At 48.7% G+C, this 16,551-nt stretch overlaps 1 protein-coding gene across 1 annotated transcript in view; it reads right to left on the bottom strand.

The window, feature by feature from the left end:
* The window catches only part of Nipsnap2 (nipsnap homolog 2), a 32,065-nt gene extending 16,811 nt beyond the window's left edge, over nucleotides 1–15,254 (bottom strand). Inside the window, exons 1-3 of the mRNA XM_028870179.2 lie at nucleotides 15,112–15,254; nucleotides 3,442–3,581; nucleotides 3,298–3,343 (exon numbers count right to left, since the gene is read on the bottom strand). Coding sequence (XP_028726012.1) covers nucleotides 3,298–3,343; nucleotides 3,442–3,581; nucleotides 15,112–15,188 — 263 coding nt within the window. The 5' untranslated portion in view covers nucleotides 15,189–15,254. The remainder of the gene's footprint in view (nucleotides 1–3,297; nucleotides 3,344–3,441; nucleotides 3,582–15,111) is intronic.
* Nucleotides 15,255–16,551: the final 1,297 nt, after the last annotated feature.

The following is a 16,551-nucleotide window of genomic DNA, read 5'->3' as shown; positions in this document are numbered from 1 at the left end:
AGTATATACTTGAAGCAACAATTGGTTCTACTCAATTCAGCCAGCTTCAGGGATCTCAGAAGCATCACAATGAACATGTCAGCCAATCCAGGACCGCCAAGAGCAGGATGGGTGCCTGAGCCCCCACAAGTCATGGCCATGTGTGACTTTTCACGGGTGTTCTATCCAAGCTTAACTCCACAAAACCTTCCTATGGTATGGACAGGGTCTCATATAGATGATAAGGACCTTACACTTGGGACTGATTTTTTTCTAGGTACCAGCATTATCAGCATATGCCACCATGCCTGGCTATACAGAAAATTAATACTAGACCTTGTCTCAAAAAACTGAAAGAAAAAAGAAACGTTACTGGTTCCATCTATCTGCTGACAACAGACCATAATAGTAGGCTGGTGACAAGTACTATGTGTTGTTTGTTTAGTTGTTTTTTTTTTTTTTTTTTTGAGACAGGGTTTCTCTGTGTGGCTTTGCTGTCCTAGAACTCTCTCTGTAGATCAGGATAGCCTTGAACTCAGAGATCCACCTGCCTCTGCCTCCCAAGTGCTGGGATCAAAGGCATGCGCCACCACTGCCTAGTTGTTGTTGTTTTTTTTTTTTTTTTTTTTTTTTTTTTTTGACACAGGATTTTGCTGGGTAGCCCTGGCCAGTCTGGAACTTGCTATGCAAATTATTCAAACTTGCATCGATCTCCTGCCTCTGCCCCCTACCCTCCAGTGGGCCTATGCCTTATTAGTTACATACATCTAAATTTTGTTGTTGCTTTTGAGATAAGGTCTTGTTACTACATATTCCTGGCTGGCCTTGAACTCACAATCCTGCCTCAGATTCTGGAAGTCTGGAATCACAGGCGTGCATGGACATGGATAGCCCATGTCTACCTCTTGAGAGGTGACATTTGCTTTTTTGTGTACGTTGATTTTCTTCACTTAAAATATGACATTAGATGTGCCTGTGACATTAGATGTGCCCAGGACTGTTCAGAAATAATGCAGATCTGGGGTGGGGGTGGGGGTAAGTTCAGGATGAGTTTCCTTCTGTGCCCTGTTGTGAGCAGGAAGTAAACCAACTGTGCAGTGGAGCTACTGCAGAGGAGTGACAGTTTGGACGATCAGGGTGGGGTTCAGAAAGTTCTGGGGGGGGGGAACAGTGGGCCCTAGGCTTCTCACAACCCACATATGGCATCAGTCAGTTCTTCATGCAGGGGCCCCAGACTTGCTCTTACAAGCCCAGGCCTTATCTAAGCGGAGGCTGGGAGACAGGTGGTACTTGTACTGAGAACTGGGTGGGCTGGGCGGAGTCTCTTGACAGGGGCCCCTAAGGGCCGGGCAGCAGTTAGGTTGTGGGATCAGGTGCTGCTGGGAGTTTTAAAGAAAAGGAAAAAAAACAGACAAACAGACAAACAAACAACAACAAAAATAAACCATGATGAGGGAAGAAAACAGAACTCAGGCAGATCAACGGGACAGACTCTGGGGTAAGGGGACATGTCGCTCCAGGGAGAAGGGCAGCCAGAGGAGAAGGTAACTTGGGGACGGGCTCAGTAGGCCGAGAGGGAGGAGGAAAGTACAGGGAGATCAACGACAAGGCAGGTGAAGAACGCCAGCCCTCAGTGACTGATCTCCCAGAATCCGGGAAAGGGTTAAATAGAACATGGGTGGGGACAGAAGGAGAGCGGGTGATTTGGGGTGTTGAGTGTGAACTGAGTGTAAGCTGTCCAAACACTTAAGATATACAGCCAGGAATCTAAGACAGGCTAGAAAGATGACCCAGGGAAGTATAAGGTTTTTCCCACAAAATGAGGGAAAAACCAAGAGATAAACATCTTTGGTTTGGGTTATATTTATTACCTAAAGGTTTATTATTATTATTATTATTATTATTATTATTATTATTATTATTATTATTATTTTGAGGCAGGGTTTTTCTACATATCCCTGGGCATCATGGTACTCTCTTTGTAGACCAAGTTTGCCTCAAACTAAAGAAATCGGCCTGTCTCTGTCTCCCAAGTGCTGGGACTAAAGCCATGTGCCACCACTCGTAGCCAATATTGATTTTTATTTTATGTGTATAGGCAGTTTTGCCTATGTGTATGTTTGTGCACCATGTGCATGCAGTAACTGTGGAGGTCAGAAGAGGGCGCTATATGCCTTGGAACTGGTGGTGGTTTAAATGAGAATGGAGGCTCATATATTTGAATGCTTGGTCCCGAGTTGGTGAAACTTTGAGAAGGATTAGGAGGTGTGGCCTTGTTGGAGCAGGTGTGTCATGGGGTAGGGGTAACATGCCGTTCCCAGTTAGCTCTCTTTGCCTCATGTTTGTGGATCAGGATGTAAGCTAAGGGCCACTGCTCTACCAGCTACCTCCTGCCTGCCTGCCTGCCTGCCATGCTCCCAACCATGATGGCCACAGACTCACCCTCTGAAATGGTAAGCTCCCAATAAAATGTTTCTTCTGTAAGTTGCCTTGGTCACGGCATCACAGCACAGCAACAGAAGGGTAACTAAGTTATTAGTCATCATGTGAGTGCTGGGAACTGAACCCAGGTCCCTCTGCAAAGAGCAACAGGTGCTCTTAACCACTGAGCCATCCTTCCGGATCCTTTATTTTTAATTTATTGGGGGGGAGGGGGTAGCCAGATATGGTATCACTATGTAGTACTAGTTGGCCTGGAACTCACTATTGTAGACCAACCTGGCCTTGAATTCACAGAGATCTGCCTCCCTTGGGCTCCTGAGTGCTGGTATTAAAGGCGTGCACCACCACAGCTAGCTAATTTTTCAAAGTTTTATCAAGAGTTTCACATTGCAGCCCAAGCTGCCCTCCAGCCTGGAACTTACTAAGTAGTCAAGAATGACTCTGAACTCCTAATTGTTATGTCTTCACCTTCCAAGTGCTAGCATGACAGACCTAGTCACCCCAGTTCCTCACACGGGACTTCTTAGGGAAAAACAATGGAGGTCGTATTTGGAATTGCTAACACTCCAAGTTGTCCAGAGAGGGGAGTTCTTTACCCACAGACAGCCAGGAGGGTCTGAACAGACCCCAGGCCAGAGTCACAGATGGATCGGAGGGAGGGTCTTCCTGGGTTCTGAGGAGGGAGCTGTGTGAGTGCTTAAGACTAAGACGCCACAGGCAGTCCCTCCTGGAACTGAGGCCAACCTCTGAACATTCAGCTTTAGGGAGATCAAAGATCTCTCCTCTGCTATGGAGCGTTAGCCGAGCCAACACATATGAAAATCATTACATGCCACCCCCACCCGCCCCGGGGAAATGATAGATTGAGATACACACCAAATCTTGTTGTATGCGTCTAGGCATTCCGGCTTAACGTTGTGAACTGAAACACAAAGAAAATACAAGGATGAACTTCTGAACAGATGGACAGAGGGACGGACGGACGGAGCGGCGCACCAGGACAGCCAAGGCGCTACTCACATTGTAACTTGTACAGACTGCTCGTCTCCTTCTTGGCCAGGAGGTTGGAGTGCGCGTCTTTTCTTGGGTCTACCTTTCTGACAAACAAGGACTTCAGCCAGCTGTCTTCCCGAGCTCTGGGACTTGAGGATGTCACTGTCCTAGGGAAGAGTGAAAACAGCCTTCTGAATCTACTCCCAAGTGCGAAGACCTGAGCGTTCTTAAGTTCTGTCCCACTTCCGGAAGCACGCCGCTTCCCATACTCCCCACCCCCGGGGTAGGGGAGGCAAGATGTGCAAGGATAAATATATGAAACCTATTATTAGAAAAATAACTGAAAAATGAAACTCACTTTATACATAATTAAAAAACGGATTAGAAAATAGTTCTGGGGTCTCTGGCTCAGCAGGTAGATGTGCCGGCCACAGGCCTGGCCTGGTGACCTGAGTTCAATCACCAGATCTTTAGTAGGTGGCAGTCGAGAACCAACTCCTGAGGGTTGTCCTCTGTCTGACTTCCACACATGCGCACAAAAGAGATAAAGTAGTTCTGAAGCTGGGCACGGTGCAGCACACCTGTAATCACAGCACCTTGGAGGTGGAGACAGGGGGATCGGGTGTGAGGCTAGCCTTGGTGTCTATCAAGTTCAAGGCTGGATTTGGGCTACAAGATCTTAAGCTGGGCAGTGGTGGCACACACCTTTAATCCCAGCACTCAGGAGGCAGAGGCAGGCATGTGTTTGTGAGTTTGAGGCCAGCCTGGTCTGCAGAGTGAGGACGGTCAGAACGCTACAGAGAAATCTTGACTTGAAAAACAGAGAGAGAGAGAGAGAGAAAGAGAGAGACAGAGACAGAGCGTGAGAGAGCGAGATCGCCAGACAGCTACAGGATGGAATGGGGGGAGGGGAGGGGAAGGAGAGGTGAGGGAAAAAGGGTGGGTAATGGATGTCATACTCAAGTCCTTGTAGAGGACTTTACTGAGCTAACACCACACACATACACACATACACACACACACACACATATAAAATTTTTTATAATTTGAAAGCAAGATTCTCCCACCCTTCCATTTTCACGTATGCCTGTGGTGTGCTCCTGGAGCAGAGGCTCATGTGAGAATTGTTCCTGACTGCTCTTCCCCACGCCCCCCTTTTGTTTTGAGACAGGGTTTCTCTGTGTAGTTTTGGAGCCTGTCCTGGAACTCACTCTGTAGACCAGGCTGGCCTCGAACTCAGAGATCTGCCTGGCTCTGCCTCCCGAGTGCTGAGATGAAAGGCGTGCGACAGGCAGGGTTTCTCAGGCAAACCCTGAGCTCACCATATGACTAGTCTAGCTTGCTTTGAGGACCCAGACTCAGCCTTCTGAGGCTTGGATTACAGGTGGGGAGCCCCCACACCCCGCTTTGTAAAAGGGTGACCCGAGACTTTCAATTACATTCTTTGTGCGCTTGCGCGAGCGCTTTAGATCCAGTTCCCCATAATTTATTTAACTTTGAGACTGGGTATCATTCTGCAGCCCAGGCTAAGAGGAAACTCAGGGCAATCCTCCTGTCTCCTCCTGTGTGAGTGAGGGCAGCTGTGCAGAGTTTAGAAGAACAAATCTGGGAGTCAATTCTCTCCATTCACTGTGGTTCAAGACACTCAGGACAGGTGTGAGCAAGGTTTTTTGTTTTTTTTTTCTCCATCTTTCTGTCCATTTCTTTCTTTCAAGAAAGGGGCTCAGATAAGCCAGGTTGGCCTTTAACTTGTTGTATTTTCAATTTTTTAAAAAAAATTGATTATACTGTGTGTCTGTGAGTGTAGATGTGTGTGTGTGTGTGTGTGTGTGTGTGTGTGTGTGTGTGCGCGTGCGTGCGCGCGCCACAGTAAGCACGAGGAGGTCAGAGCGACAGGAGTCGTTCCTCTCCTGTCTGATACGCTGCATCCGGCTAACTGGCCCCAAGCTTCTCCTGTCTCCACCTCCCACCTCAATACAGGTGCGCTGGATTACAGATGTGTAACACTGCAGCTACCCTTTTTTTGTAAAGATTTATTATTAATCTATACGGTGCTCTGCCTGCATGTATGCCTGCAGACCATAAGAGGGCACCAGATCTCATTATAGATGGTTGTGAGCAACCACACAGTTGCTGGGAATTGACCTCAGGACCTCTGGAGAGCAGCCAGTGCTCTTAACCTCTGAGCCATCTCTCCAGTCCCTGCAGCTGGTTTTTTAAGGTGAGTTTTGGGGATTGAACTCAGGTCATCAGGACTGTGTAGCAAGCGCTTCTACTCCACTGAGTCATTTTGCTGGTCCTCATTTTTGTATATTTTTAAGTGCAAAAATGTACGTGCTTCTAGGTCACACACTTAAAGTTCGAAGAATAGCATCTGATATACAGAAAGAGCTTAACAAATTGCTTCTGGGGTGTGGAGAGAAGGCTCCACAGTTTAGAGTACGTATGTACTGCTGCTCTTACAGAGGACCTGAGTTCAGTTCCCAGCATCCACATTAGGCAGTTCTCAACCTCCTGTAACTCCGGCTCCAGGGGATCCCATAGCTCTGACCTCTGTAGGCACTGCGCTCACATGTACACACCCACACACAGACACATAACTAAAAATGGTGAACAATAAATCTCAACAGTTTCAACCCCCCAAAGGCTAAGGCAGGGAGATGGTGAGCTTGAGGCCAGCCTGGGCTACGTAGAGATTCTTTTTCTTTGATATCATACAGTGTTTCTTTCTGTCATCAATCCATTCTTTGAATATTTAAAAAAATATTTTGAAGGCTCTGTAAATGAATCATAGCACATTTTATTTCAATAAAAAATGTAACATGATAATTTATTTTTTAAAAAAGAAAGTCTTGTTATACATCTTTGGCTGACCAGGACCTCCCTATATATCCAGGAGGGCTTCAAATTTGTGGCAATCCCCCTGCTTCTGTCTTCTGAATACAGCTGTGTACCCCTATGCCCAGCTTGGTTTTTGTTGTTATATGGGACAGGGTCTCTCTATGTTGTTCTGGGTGTGGCCTGGAACTTGTTATGCAGACCAGGCTGCCTTCAAACTCTCCAGACATCCACCTGCCTCTGCCTCTTGAGGGCTAGGATTAAAGGTGTGTGCCACCATGTCTGGCTTTGTTTAAATGTTTTAAATATATATTAAAAATTTTTTTAGGAGTTGGACAAGAGATGGTTCAGCAGGAAAGGGCACTGGCTGCCCTTCCAGAGGACTAGCATCCAATTTCTAGCACCTACAGGTCAGCTCACAGCTGTCTGTAACTCCTCCCCTGAAGCTTTCCTTCTTTTGGCCTTCATAGGCACCAGGCATGTACGTGGTACACAGACACGCAGGCAAAGCAACCTTTTTTTTTTTTTTTTTTTGAGACAGGGTTTCTCTGTGTGTCTCTGGTGCCTGTCCTGGATCTCACCCTGTAGCCCAGGCTGGCCTCAAACTCACAGAAATCCACTTGGCTCTGCCTCCCGAGTGCTGGGATTAAAGGCGTGCGCCACCACCGCTTGGCCGCAAAGCAACCTTAACATAAAATTTTTGAAATATTTTTTTCTAAGCCGTACTTGTGGTTCATTTGGTTATAGACAAGGCTCAGAAACCCGTATGACGTCATCTGAATACTGGTTTCTCCCTTTCTTCAGAGTTCAGTAGACTATTCAGACCCAAAGGCGGCCAGAAGTGGGAAGAGGGCTCATTGGTCGGTGTCCTGAAGCTACCCTTGCCTGTCACAGTGGATATCTGCCTCAGGGAAAGCAGTGTAGGGACAGCCACATCAGCCAAGGGGGGCGGGGGTGGGGCGAGACATTCTATGCGCTTTAGTTGATTGATGTAATCAAATCTTGACTGCATCCTGCCTACGCTTGCACCAGGTAATGCCGATGGGTTTTTGAAGAGAAAAACTGCACTTTTTTTAAAATTCTTTCTTAGGGACTGCCTCCCCTCCTCCTTTGGAAGGTTTGCAGTATTCCGCTTCCACCTCCTCCTGCTGGCCCTTCTGTCTGCTCTGAATGAGCTGTTTTACCAGTGTCCCCTAAACCTTTCTGCTTTTAGTCTCTTCCTGAGCCCCCTGCCCCGAGCTCATCTTTATGTCGCACACTCGATGAAAGCACTCTGGGGTGGGACCTCTGGGCACCCACAGCTGGCTTCATGACCACCCGTTCCTCCTCGCGGATTCCTCTGTGAACTGTACATCGAGCACAGAAGCCATGATTCGTACCTACGCCACTGCTGGAGTCCAGACAGGCCCCCTCAGTACCAGCGAGCTTTTTTCACAGCCTTTACTTATCTTTTAAGAAACCAGCTTTCCCAGCTGGGCGGTGGTGGCGCACGCCTTTAATCCCAGCACTCGGGAGGCAGAGGCAGGTGGATCTCTGTGAGTTCCAGGTAGCCTGGGCTACAGAGCAAGATCCAGGGCAGGCACCAAAACTACACAGAGAAACCCTGTCTCGAAAAGAAAAAAGAAACCAGATTGTCCAGCTTGGGAGGCAGAGGCAGGTGGATCTCTGTGAGTTCAAGGCCAGCCTGGTCTACAAAGAGAGTTTCAGGACAGTCAAGGCTGTTACACAGAGAAACTCTCAAGAAATCAAAAAGAAAAAAAAAGATTAAAAATTATTTTCTGTTTATATGTTTTGCCTACATATATGTCTGGGTACCATGTGTGTTCCTTGTGCCTGAAAGGGTTCAAAAGAGGGCCTAAGATCCCAGGAGCTGGCGTTAGAGATGGTTGTGAGCACCATGTGGGTGCTGGGGACCAATCCTGGGTCCTCCGCAAGAGCAACAGGAGGTTTTCACTGCTGACCTGTCTCTCCCATCCCTTCTCTTCACCAGCATGGCTCCTGGTAAAGTTACTCATGCTTTAGTGCAGCCAGGCTCAACCTGTGGGTCTCGACCCCTGAGGGGGGGGGGCGCGAATGACTTTCACAGGGGTCGCCTAAGACCATCGGAAAACTCAGACATTTATATTATGATTCATAACAGTAGCAAAATTACAGTTAGGAAGTAGCAACGGAAATAATTTTATGGCTGGGGGTCATCACAATGTGAGGAACTGTATTAAAGGGTCGCCGCTTTAGGAAGGCTGAGACAGTGCTTTAGTGGACGGTCCACAACCATGTGCACACAGGAAGCATTAACTGGACTCGGTGGATGGAGACTAGAAAAGGTGACATGAAGTTGGGAGGAGGACGTGACAGCAGGACCTGGGAAGAGTGGGAAGGATGGACATGATCCAAACACACTGTATACAGTGTGAGATTCCCAGCAACCACATGGCAGCTCACAACTGTCTGTAACTCTAGTTCCAGGGAGCCCAGCACCATCTCCTGACCTCCAAGGGCACCAGGCACACACATGGCACACAGACATACACGCAGACAAAACATCCATATACATAAAAATAAATTCAAAAAAATTAAAATTGTGGGGTTTTTTTTTTGTTTAAATAAGTTATAACGGATTAGTATTAAAAATTATGACCTATTAAGAAAAGAGTATCTTATCTAGTTCCTAGTTGAGGCTGAGCCAGGAAAACTGTCTAAAGTTTAAAACCAGCTTGGTCTATACAGTGAGGTCCACACCAAAGTAGCCTACAGTGGAGACTCCTGTCTGAACACCACCACCACCACCAAAGAACAATGAAAATGTTAAAAAAAATATATTGCATTAGGAATTTCACTTAAGACCAAAGCAATATTTATTTGGCACTTAGGAGTATATTTGGTTTTCTATTCTTAGATTGAGTCTCACGTAGCCCAGATTGACCCGAAATTCACTATTGATCTTTCTGTCTCTGCCTCCTAAGTGCTTAGATTACAGGCATGTGCCGCCACGTCCAACTCTAATTGTTTTTAATGTGTCCTTCAGAAATGCACACAAGTCTGAATTATAGACACACACACACACACACGACTATTTAATTTTTATTGCATTTAATACTTTATATATGTGAATCTAATAAGGAATTATTTGCAGGCTAAATATGGAGTGGAAAAACCCAGTGACACATTTTTCATTTTCCTTAGGGCTCAAGGGTATTGAAAGCTAATAAACACACATTTCTTTCCACGGACCAGTTGATGTCATTCATTGCCGATGGCATCTCATTAGAGTATCAAAACAACTAACAAGGTTATGTCTTACAAAAGACTGGCCCAGAGAGACAAAATAATGAGCTAAGGACAAACGACAGACATTCAAAATGTTTTCACTAATCGGGGACATCTCCCAGATAGATGTCTCTGCAGCTGACCTTCCTTGTGAGCCTGGCTTTGAGTGTCCAACTTTGAAATCTTTTTTTGGGTGTCAGGTATCAGCTGACTAAAGCTGATATGATAATGCTTAGTCCTGGACACAGGATGTGTGATACATGGTCCAGGCTCTCACTGTGTAAGCCAATATGGAGAGAGCTATGCCAAGAGCTACCAGAGTGGTAAGATCCAGGCAAGGCCTGGGGTCTTACTGACAACCACAGACAGACAGACAGACAGACACACACACACATGTTGGAGGGTCGTGTCCCCGTCCGTCCGTCCCCCCCCTCCGCTTCCTATCAAACACTACGAATAAACTTTGTGCACTAGGCTCTGTTGCTACCAAGTTCAGCCGGACGCCCATCCATTCTCCTGGGGAAAACAGTCAGAATGAACACAACAGATACCAAAGCAGCCACACAGTGCCAGAGCTCCAGGGAATGAATCATCAGCTTGGAATCAGAGGCGGTGGCGCGAAGGGGACTCCAGTAGAACTACCGCAGCTCTGCCCTGGAGGCCAAGCGGGACAGATGGACAAGGCAGGTGATAATCCCAGTCGGAGGGAACTACATGTACAAGGACACAGTGTCATGGAAATGGACGGCAGGCTTCTGGGAGAGCAAAGGGCTCGTAAGGCAGGAGAGCAGGGAGGGGGGGAAGAAAGAGCGGCCGTAATAGAGATCCACTCGGGCAGGGTGGCTAGGTTTCTGCGCATTACACCTGGACATGTGTATGCTAGCGGGTTTTCAAAACAAGCATGAAAGGCAGCCTGGAAGCTCCGAGCCAGCGGCTGAGGGCAGGGAGGCTGAGGGCAGGGAGTGCCGTGCCCAGCAGAACCTTTTTCTGAAGGAAGCATTCACTAAAAACTCAGTGGGTGGGACAAGGGACAGCCCGCTGCTTAGGCAGTGGATGGAGAGATGAAGGGAAAGAAGGTGTTCAAGAGAAACCTCTGACATCCTGGGTTCCATCCCCAGCACTAGAGAAAAAACAACAACAACAACAAACAAACAAACCAAAAACCAAAACCAAAAAAACCCCGCTGGTGTGAATCTTAGCACTTGGGAGGGGCAGAGTCAGGGATCGGTAGATCTCTGGGTTTGAGGCTGGTCTGATCCATGTATCAAGATCCTGGCCTGCCAGGGCTATGCTGTGAAACCCTGCCTCAAAACAAAACAAAAACAATAGACAACAAAACAAAACCAAACCTCCCCACAAAAACAAACCCAAAAGACCCTGAGGTGGAAAGGTCCTAGCAGGCGAGAGGACAGCCCTAGCGTTTAGTCAGAGCACATGAAGAAAGGAAATACATTTAGCGTTCAGGCCAGGGCAGCAGCACAATGGGCCTTACTCACTGACCCTCAAATATTCGCTCACTGCGCATGTGTTAGGGGTCGGGCCAGGGTGCAAGAATGCCCCGCACTGGAGAAAAACCTAGTCCCTGACCTCCCAGAGCGGAGTCTGCAGTCAGAGCAGGGAAACATGATCACAACCAGTGTGACGTGGGCTCTGGGACAGAGGCACGAAGGGTGTGTGTGTGTGTCTCAGTTGGCCTGGAGATGAGGCACCCGAAGAAGTACCTGGCGAGCTAAAGATGCAGAGGAGGAGATGACATTTGCCAGGTGGATAGTGATGGGAGAAAGCACATTCTAAGAGCTGGTAATGGCCACGGCCAAGAGAAAATATTGCAGCGAGGAAGGACAGGCAGGGGCAAAGGAGAAGGCAGATCTATTGTAAGAAGTCTCATATTAAAGCAGTACTCCCCTAAACCTAACTCCCGCTCTGCTACGGAGACGCCACTCCCCAGTTTTTTCCACTTAGAAAAACTCCAAACACAGATAAGTTGAAATAAGAGAACGTATGCACTCCATGTGGATCAAAAAATTAATGTGATTATCTTTTAAAGTGTTTTCTTTTTAACTTTTATAGATTTGAAAACTGTATAGACATAATACAAGCTTAATACTTCAGCATATGCCAGGCATGGAGGCACACACCTTTAATCCCAGCACTTGGGAGGCAGAGGCAGGCGGATCTCTGGAGTTTGAGGCCAGCCTGGGCTACAGAGGGAGATCCAGGAAAGGTGCAAAGCTACACAGAGAAACCCTGTCTCGAAAAACCAAAACCAAAACCAAAAAAACAAAACAAACAAACAAAACAAAGGACATAAAACCTACACTCATTCTCTATTAAATGTTTCCATTGTCTTTCAAACGGCTTCTATTACTTTTCTTAGGAGGGGTGTTGGAGAAGGATGGGAGGGGTGGTCGGGAGGAGGTGAGACAGGGTCTCATCATGTGGTCCAGCCTGGCCTCCAACTGGCAATTCTCTTACTTCATTTTCCCAAGTACTGACTGTAACCAGGTTTTTTTAAAGATTTATTTTTATGTTTAACTGTGTGTATATGTATGGGAGAGGGGAACATGGGCATGAGAGTGCAGGTTCCCAGAGGGGTCAGGGTCCCCCGAAGCAGGTGCTTATGAATGGCTTGATGTGGGTGACAGGATCTGAACTCAGGTCCTCTGCAATAGTTCACGCTCTTAAGCACTGAGCGGTCTCTCCAGTCACTATAGACTGCCTACTAGGTGTTTTATAATGGGAAAAGGTGTCCTCTTAGAATTTTTTATCCGTCCCCTTCAATGATGGGATCAAGTTCACATTCTTCATAGGACAAGTGTCGCTGCTGGTTAAGGGGAACGGGAAGAGAGACGGTGGAGCCTAGACATTTGGAAGCAGAAACGACAGATCTGACAGCCAGTGAGAAGGCAGGCAGGGAGGGAGGGAGCCTAGGCTTGGGGAAGGCCTGGTTTCTGGCCTGGACAATTCCATTACTGGGAGGAACATGAATTAAATCCTGGTATCTTAAATCCTTGCCAGAGCTTCCGGGCATTAGCGCAATTGTTCTAGTAAACAGCCTAATGCAAACCATAGCTAAATATGATGAACTAGAGAGAACATAAGTCCGGGATCCCCACAAAGACCCGATTCCTTTCTGAGACTCATGTTGCAAGGTCACCCCAATACTCCTGTAGGCAATACTCTTTTTTTTTTTTTTCCAAATGTCATCTTACTTAACCTTTTAGCCAGTATGAGACACAGCTGAGCAGTCCAATAAATATTCTCCCTCTGACAGCTGTCACCCAAGGATGGCGCTGGCTGCTCTTCCCCTGCCTTCCTTACCGGCTCAGTTTCCTCTACCCAACCAGTCTGTAAATGTGGGAACACACTAGGGCTTGCCTCTCGGCTTCTTCACTAGCCAGAGTCTTTTTTAAACACTTCCATTCGTCACCGCGGCTTAAAAACAAAACGAGGGGTTGGAGAGGTGGCTCAGCGGTTAAGAGCACCTGCTGGTCTCCCAGAGGTCCTGAGTTCAATTCCTAGCAACCACATGGTGGCTCACAACCATTAAAGAGCCCACGCCTTTAATTCCGGCACTCAGGAGGCAGGGCGAGGCCAAATCTCTGTGAGTTCGAGACCAGCCTGGGCTAGAAAGAACCCAGGTCTCTATCAACATTCCTATATGCTGACAATTCTCACCAGCTGCTTGGAGCCCAGACACTTGGTCTCTCCATTTGAACAGCCTGCACCTCAAACTTCACAAAGTTCTAAACTGCCCTGGACCCTGGGTCCTTCCTTCTCTGAATTGCTCCCAGAAAGGACTGGCAGAAAGGGAGAGGGGAGGGTGAGTGTGTCTCTAAGGAAGCACAGGGCATTTGGCTCCAGCAGGAAGTAGGGGTTCCTGGTAGGCCCAGATCTTGAATTTACCAGCTTTACAACTTTGTTAGGTCTTGAATGAACGCCTTGGGTTTCAGCTGAATGCTTTGGGTTTCAGCTGCCTGAAACTTGTTTTCCAAGGAACAAAATACACACTTCAGAGGCTCGGATTGCTTGTTTAGTAGCCACAGGTGTCGAAGTCGTTTCCCCATTCTGCTTGGAAACATGTTCCACGGGACTTAAGTAATTTGCATCTACAAGCTGCATCTGTCCTAGAAAAGGCGCCGGGCCTGACACACTGAGTTCACACTTTCCCTAGTCTCTGTGAGGCTCTATCTTCTGAAATGCACACCCCACACTTAAGATTGCTACTAAATTAGACAAGCCATATTATATAACGCCCACACAGGGCTGAGGAGACTCGGCTCAGTGGTTAAGACCACTTGTTCCTTTCCCAGAGGACCGGAGTTCCATTCCCAGCACCCCTGTGGTGGCTCACAACCCACCTCTGTAACTCTAGTTACAGAGGATTGGATGCTTTCTTCTGACCTCTGTAGGCACCAGACATGCGCACTGTGCACATACCCATATGCAGGTAAAAATACACACACACACACACACACACACACACGAAATCTTAAAAAAGAAAAAAAAAGTTTTAGGGCTGGTGAGATGGCTTCAAGGGTAAAGACACGAGCTACTAAACCTGGGGAACTAAGTTCAATTTCCCAGACCCACATGGTGGAAGAAAACCAACTACACACACTCGTGTGGGCAAGCGCACTTTTTTAAAAGGCAACATTTCAATTAGCGAAGGCTGGGCTTGGTAGTGCACACCTGCAATTGCAGTACCGGTTTGCAGAAAGTTCAGGCCGGCCAGAGACACATGTATCAAGACCTTGTCTCAAAAAGTAACCAGGGGCTGGAGAGATGGCTCAGCAGTTCAGAGCACTTGCTGCTCTTGTCGAGGACCCAGATTGAATTCCCAGCCCCCACATGGCGGCTCACAACCCTCTCTAACTCCACAGTTCCGGGGAATCCCAACCTTCTGGCTACCACTGGCGCCAGGCACATACGTGGTACACATACATGCAGCCAAACACTTATACACATAAAATAATCATACAAGGGAAGGAAGGGAAAACAAATCTGTCGGTAAATTAGGATGGCCTTTGGCTATTTTGTTCAAACGTCAAGGTGACAGATTGAGACAACTGCACCCGGAATCCACTGAGGTTAGGCAAAGGGGGGAAAAAAAAAGTTTGAACGTGAACTCCGCCATCTACGACCGCTGGCCACTGTCGATGACTTTTCCGACCCACTCCGCTTTCCCATTTAAGTCCAGAGACTTGCTCCCGAGTCGGGACCTGGGTGCAGAGCTTCCCCGGGAGCGTTTAAGGGGGATGGGGTGGGGTGGAGGGGACCTGCCACCATCTCACTTCTGCACGACCAAGGGGCGACTGCGGAGGGAGAGCGCAGTGCACGGAGGCTGCGGGCAGACGTGGCCCGCGAGCCCGAGCCCGAGGAGCCCGGGGACGGCGCCGGCGGGACCGTGACCTTGAGCCCCACGGCGGGGGTGGGGGTGGGGGCGGCCCCGGGAAGGCGCTGCAGCCACGCCAGCCCTTCGGCCGCCCCCCTCCCCCGGTGCCCCACAGTCCGCCCCGGGGGACCCTGCACCCTTCGCCCCATAGCGGGGCCCCTCCCCGGCCGGGCCCCGGAAAGGGCGGCGCTGCTCACCGGAGCCCGGGCAGGAAGCTGCCGGGGGCGGCTGGCCGCAGCAGGCCTCCTCGCGCGAGCAGCACTCGTGCGGCCATCTTGCTCCGGAGCCTGAAGCTCCCTACCGCCCGGGTGCCGCTGACGGCGCTGCCGCCGCCGCCGCCGCCGCCGCGACCCCTTCCCCGGGCCGGGCTGCTCCGGCTAGGGCGGGGCAGGGCGCTAGGCCGCTGTAGTGGAGGGGCGCGGCCGCCAGGGGGAGAAGCGTACGGCTGCGGCGGCGCGTGGTGCTGCCGCCAGGGGGCGCGCCAGCCAGCCGCTGAAGACAGCCATAGATAGGGGAGGGAGCTCGGTGCCCAGAAATGGACATGCGAAAGGAACCTGGTCGGCTTTGCAGTGGACACCGGGGAGATCCACAAAATAGGAGTAGGTTTGTGGATAGGAGAATCCGGAGAGTATGGGAGGGACCCACTCTTTACAAATTACTTTTGAAGTTTTTAATTATGTAAATGTCATTTTCCCCCAAATAATACTTTCTCTCCGTCTCCCCCCCAACTCTCTCTCTCTCTCTCACACACACACACACACACACACACACACTTTGTGCGTATTTGAGACAGAGCCTCCCACTGTAGCCCAGGCTATCCTCAAACTCATGGCAATCCCTCTTCGAAGCCCGCCCCCATGCAGGAATTACAGGCTTGAGCTCTCATGCCTGGTTATTATTCTCTCTCTCTCTCTCTCTCTCTCTCTCTCTCTCTCTCTCTCTCTCTCTCTCTCTCTCTCTCTCTCTCTGTGTGTGTGTGTGTGTGTATGCATGCGCGCGCACATGTGCGCATATGTGTGTGTTGTTTGTTTTAGACAGGGTATCTTGTAGCTCAGGCTGGCTTCAGAGTCGTGGTGTAGAAGAGGAGGACCTTAAAGGTTTTAGCTCCCTGCCTCCACTTCCTGAGCACTGGGACTATAGAGGCATGTTTCACTGTGCTTGGTTTATGCAGTGCAAGCTTCTTTTTTTTTTTTTTTTTTTTTTTTTTTTTAAGTTTTCTCCTTTTTTCTTTTTCTTTTTAGACTTTGTCACACGTAGTTCAGACTGGCCCCAAACTGCGTAGCCGAGGATGACCTTCAATTCCTGATCCTCTTGACCCCAGTGTTCAAGAGTTGAGATCATAAACATGTACCATTGTCTCCCCGCCACTTTTTAGACAGGGTTTCACACTGTAGTCTAGGCTGGCCAGAATTCTTAGGTAGCCCAGGCTGACCTCAAACTTGCAGCAATACCTGATTCAGCCTCCCAAATGCTGAGGTTAGAGGTGTGTATTACCCATCCAGCTATAAGTAACATTTTGTTTTCAAGACAGGGTTTCTCTGTGTAGCTTTGGAGCCTGTCCTGGATCTCACTCTGTAGACCAGGCTGGCCTTGAACTCACAGAGATCCACCTGCCTCTGCCTCCCAAGTGCTGGGAT

The sequence above is a fragment of the Peromyscus leucopus genome, chromosome 23 (genome assembly GCF_004664715.2).
Source record: "Peromyscus leucopus breed LL Stock chromosome 23, UCI_PerLeu_2.1, whole genome shotgun sequence".
NCBI classification, from domain to species: domain Eukaryota; kingdom Metazoa; phylum Chordata; class Mammalia; order Rodentia; family Cricetidae; genus Peromyscus; species Peromyscus leucopus.
The sequence above is the reverse complement of the archived record's forward strand: the minus strand, read 5'-3'. Positions and strand labels throughout refer to the sequence as shown.